Below are 5,380 nucleotides of genomic sequence, written 5' to 3'. Positions count from 1 at the left end.
TAATTTAATATTACACTGAAATATTTTTAATCTGGTTATGGAGAGGGTAATGGAGAGGAATTCACAACACCAATTTTTCTCTTTCAGGTATTGATTCAGACTGCTCTCTACTCGACTACTGTGAGAAACCTAAACCCAACTCAAATAACCAACTTTTAACTGAAGATAGTGAAAAATCCTCTGAAGATGAGAGTGAAAAGGAGGTTGAGAAGGACAAGACTAAGAATAAGACCTGTGATAAAGAGAAGAATGATGGGAAAAGTGACAGTGAACCAGATACTGAAGAGAAGAATGATGGAAGGGCCACTGAGCAAGATAATGAGAATGAGGGCAGTGATCAGGAAGAAGACGGTATGGTTCTTTATTGTGTCTGACAGTTAAATTTTATTTTTGGATTGTGTTGTCTCAGCCGTTAATATATTTTTACTTTCTTGATCCTTAAGATGGTGAGTGGAAGAAAACTGTAGCAGCAGTCAAAACTGACCTGTGTGCAAGTGCTACTGCAGTGGATAAAAGACTTAAGGCGAACCCTAATGACGACCAACAGGTAAGCCTTTTCAAATTTCTGATATAGTACAAGTAAGTGGAAACACTGCAAAATCTAATCTGCATTATTCATTTCTAGCTCTACCTTGGTTATGGGCTGCATGTGAGCAAGGACTAGTGGTTAAAAAAGCTACGTGGAGCTAAGAAGCAATCAGCATTTGTCAACGATCTTACTGGAAATTTATGGACGGAGGAGAAGAGGACTAAGAGGTCCGTAACAGGAGTCTCCAAAACTAGAGGGGACATTTCAAAGGCTACTCCCAAGAAAGTGAGGCTCATTGAAGGTATGCAGGATAGTTGTTTGGGTTGTTAGATGTTACATTAAATGTCTCAGTTTTCAAGTCAATCTTAGATGTGTCAACTAGTATAATGTTTATATTGATTATGTTGATAAATTTATTAGTAAATATTTTTTAATCTTTTAATGGTATAGAAATTTTAGTTTTCTCAATTTTAAGCTGAGTCCTGATTACTAAAGCATTTGTTTAGTCGACTCGATAATCTACCAATGCATTGCTGTCTGTCATTTTCATCACTTAAAGTAATTTGTCTTGGTTTCCATCAAACATGCTAGATTGATAACTGTAGTACAAAATTAATTTTATCAATTCTATAGCAGAGCCTTTCTTTTATGTTACAGCTTGTGTGGTTGCTCGTTGCCATACGAAGAAAATTATGGACCCTGAAGCTTTATCGATGGCAAAGGAGAAAGCTCGAGAAACAATCAATCAAAAATTTTATGAGACCGGCAGGCCCAAGGTACATATTTACAATAGTATTTTAACATGATTCCAATACCTTTCTATTTGAGTTAAACAATTTGTTTTATAGGAAGTTGCACTGTTAAATTTAGTTAGTACATGTACCACCATCTTGTTCACTCACTAGTAAAACTTTTTTTTTTTGTGCCTCTGACAAACATTAGGTGGTTCAAAATGAGATTATTTGTGCAAATGGAGAGAAAGAATACACAAAATTTTCAAAAAGAATTTGAAACTTTACAACTATTAGTCAGGAAAATTTAAAAGCTTGCTCTAGTTTGCAAAAGAAAAATATAAAGTTTTTGCAGTCAGTGTTCTCAGTTGTTATATTCAGGATTTAAGGATTGCTACATGTCATTCATTTATTTGTAATTACTTTTTTTGATACTTTCTTTTATATCTACACAGCGCCCTAGCTACAGAAAGCGGAAGGAAGCGAGGCAAGCTGCTGCACGGACAGGCAACAACTGACGACGCGCCATCAACTAGAACAAATAAAGTAGATGAGTTATCAGTATAATCTTTACTTTTGTTATCCTTTAATACTGCGCTCCTAATGCCAATACGATTGAGTAGGACTCGCTTAGCTACATTACTGGCTCTCAGCAAGGGATGCGGCACTTGAGGAGAGGGGGGGGGGGCACACGATTGTGCCCGTCGACTGCTCCTTGGAACCTCCAGGTCCTACTATATGGCTGGCACGGTACAATTTATACCCCAGGGGGTTCGAAACCCACGGGGTTCGAAACCCTACCAGCTTCGAATCCTACGGGGTCCGTCCGTACCGCACTCGGGTACCCCGTACCTAGAAGGTACCCGACGACATAAAATGTACCCCACCGGCTACCACTTAACTCCTACACTATATAACACGAACCCGACAGTGCGTGCTGGTATTTTTGGCTGGGTCCACCGTCCGGGTACCGGGTACTAGTAACCCGATCGGTTTAAACCCGGTCGGAAATCGGCCAAATTCCCATCGGGTACATACCCGGCAGGGTACTTCCCCAGGTCGGGTTCGTCCCGACCGGGTCTCGGGTACCGGGTTTTGCAGCTGGGGAGATAGTGCTAGTTTCGTTACACTTCCAAAAACACAACGCTAACTTGTGGTAATTTCGGAATGCACTGCAAAGATAGGTTTTGGGTGCGTTTCCTGGACTTTTGTGGTTCGGTATTGTTCCGTGCAGAGTAACCTGCCGAGGACTGCCGGCATGAGAGGGGCTTAATGGAGAGGCAACGAGAAGCCCCCGGGGCTCTGCCCAGCCCAATATTTTACCAGTTTTCTCCGCATCGCGGGCACTCACAGTGTTGCGGGTGGTCTTGTTCGCTCGAGGAAGGTCCTTTCTACGACCTTTCAAAATTTGAGATGCCTCCGACCCGCCGAAGTTCGTGTAGCGCGCGCGAACAGCGCCGCAGCGCTGATTCGGCCACCTGCCGCCGCGCGCTAGGCGGCCTTCCATAACGTTCCCGAAACGACTTTACAGAAATATCGCTAAAACGCAGTAATACGCATCCTGATGTCTCGTTACCTTCAAAATATTGTAGTGTCGAATTTTTCGCAACATTTTGAACCAACTTTGTGCCCTAAATCGGCACTTTACCAAAATCAACAACTTGCGTAACCAGATAGGGTTAAGGGGGCGGCCGGCTGGGCGACGACTTTTCTACATTTTGTGTTGTTTTGAATAGGTAAGCTACACTTTTCCTTACGGAGAGCGTTTCTAGAGACCTCGGAAGTATTTCTTACTAATTTCCTACGCGAATCATGCAGTTTTAGTACGTTTTTGGGCGATTTGTGACTCACCCGCCTCCTCTGATCACAGGCAACAACAATGGACACAGACAAGGAGGAAATGGAAGTTGATGATGTTTCTGAGAGAAATGTCGATGAAGAACTTGCGGAATCCAGTCTCCCTTTGCTGCCCGAGGATGCCAGTGTGTTTGAGGACGTTTCTGGTCGTGTAGACACCTCCTGCAGTGATGGTGATGCACTTATGGAGACTAGCCAGGGCAATGACCTTGACCAGGAACTCACATCCACCACAGTGAAGCCGAAACGGGGAAATGCCAGTAGAAGACTGCCCAAACAAGACCACCAAGAAGAGTGGCAATGACAATCAAGAGAAAACTGAAGAGATTTTTGAAAGAACTAGAAAATGATAAGATAATCACTAAAGTTTAAACACCAAAGTCATGGGTATCAAACAGAGTTATAATTGAAAAAGCTTATGGATCTCTACAAATATGTTTGGATCCCATGGAGCTAAATATGGACATTCGACGTCCGTATTTTGAGGTACCCACCATTCGTGAATTATCGACAAAACTCTCAGGCCAGAAAGTCTATACAGTACTAGATTTCAAGAGTGGATTTCGGCACTGTGAGTTAAGAGAAGAATCAGCAGAGGCATGCACATTCTCGACACCATATAGATGTTACCAGTGGAACAGACTTCCATTTCGTTGGCTCCAAAAAAACAAAACAAGCGTAACTCCGCCAGTGCCGGAGAACAAGAGTAACTGGCACAAGCGCGGAGAACTCGAGTAACGCCTGGCTATTTAGATAGGGAGTCACTCGAGTTCTCCGCGCTGCTGCCAGTTACTCTTGTTCTCCGGCACTGGCAGAGTTACGCTGGGTTTTTTTCGGAGCCAACGATTTGGACTGACATCATCTCCTGAACATTTCATGGCAGAAGTAGCCAAACACTTTGGAGATTTGGAAGGAGTAACATCATATTGTGACGACATTATTGTAACTGGGAAAACATATGAAGAACATGACAAGATCTTAATAGCACTGATGAAAAGAGCTGAGGAGAAGAATGTTAAATTTAACTCCGAAAAGATCCAATAAAGGCAACTCTCAGTGAAGTTCGTCGGATACATCTTCAATAAAGAAGGTAGACACATAGATCCCAACAGAATTTCTGCAATAATCAAGATGAAGGCACCTGAAAAGAAAGAACAAGTACAAAACAGTGCTTCCAGGTGATTGACCAGGAAATGAGTGGAGTAGAAGTGGCATAGTTTCCGCCGCAAGAAGACCATAATACAAATCATTTTAATGTTTTCAAGTACCCTTAAAAACTCACCAACGTGTCAACACGAGCAAATTAATACCTAAAATTAGGAAAATTTAGATGTACCTGAGCTAATGAGAGCCTACTACGGCTAATGGCACTAACACAATTTTTAAGAAGTCGGGAGGCACAAGGTTGCGTTATTCAACTGATTGGATACGTTCTCGTGTCCTCCGGAGGCCAGCTTCGAGCCAGCATGTGGCGCACTGGTAAATGAGCACTTATTTGAATAAAAAATGCGGTATCAAAGTGCCCCGCTGGTGTCCAGAGCCTTTCTCTTATCCTTACAAACACAAAGAAACTCTCAGAAACTTCTCAATAGTGCACTGTAGTGACCACCTAGACCACACGGTCATTCGCCCCTGCACTGGATAAAAATGGTTCGAAAACAGTGTTTGTTTTTAGCCCGCCCTTCTGCTTTTAAAAAAGCATTAAAGCGGGCTTATGCAACCGCTCTCGTGTCCGTCTGTCTGTCTGTCGTCCGTGTAACAGGAAGGAGATGAGCTAGAGGTCTACGAATTTCAGGGTATCTTAGGGGTCAGTCCTGGACAACGAAACGCCTGGTGCTAATCCTGTCACCTATCCCTAAGGGGGTGAAAGCGGGTAACAAAGAAATAGAGGTTGGTCCAAAAAGGAGGAAAAAATATTTTTTTTATGGTTTCCTAAGGGGTAACTCGTAGAAGTGGAGTCCTCTGGACGAAAATTTTGTCCGTTTGAGTCTATCTTGCAAGGTTTGGGCGCTAGAGTGCTTTTTCGACGAAAATACGGCGAAAATGTCCGAGTTGCACATAAAGACGTACAAGCAGGCGTCCAATCGTAAAATGTCAGAGGAAGTACCCCCCCCCCCCAAAAAAAAAAAAAAAAAAAAAAAAAAAACAACTATTCTGGATCACGAACTACCCTCGGATTATCCTTATCTTTTACTGTTTCGGCCCTAGCAGTGGATATATTGAAAAAAGCCTCTGACAAACATTAGGTGGTTCAAAATGAGAT

The 5,380-nt window shown here is 42.6% G+C and overlaps 1 protein-coding gene across 1 annotated transcript in view; it reads left to right on the top strand.

The window, feature by feature from the left end:
* LOC127748776 (protein FAM50 homolog) overlaps positions 1 to 1,307 on the top strand; it is a 9,321-nt gene extending 8,014 nt beyond the window's left edge. Inside the window, exons 3-6 of the mRNA XM_052263612.1 lie at positions 88 to 351; positions 444 to 547; positions 626 to 830; positions 1,187 to 1,307. Coding sequence (XP_052119572.1) covers positions 88 to 351; positions 444 to 547; positions 626 to 664 — 407 coding nt within the window. The 3' untranslated portion in view covers positions 665 to 830; positions 1,187 to 1,307. The remainder of the gene's footprint in view (positions 1 to 87; positions 352 to 443; positions 548 to 625; positions 831 to 1,186) is intronic.
* Positions 1,308 to 5,380: the final 4,073 nt, after the last annotated feature.

Source organism: Frankliniella occidentalis, unplaced genomic scaffold, assembly GCF_000697945.3.
Source record: "Frankliniella occidentalis isolate FOCC.00 unplaced genomic scaffold, Focc_3.1 Scaffold13, whole genome shotgun sequence".
NCBI classification, from domain to species: domain Eukaryota; kingdom Metazoa; phylum Arthropoda; class Insecta; order Thysanoptera; family Thripidae; genus Frankliniella; species Frankliniella occidentalis.
Note: the sequence above shows the minus strand (reverse complement) of the source record. Positions and strands in the feature narration are given on the sequence as shown.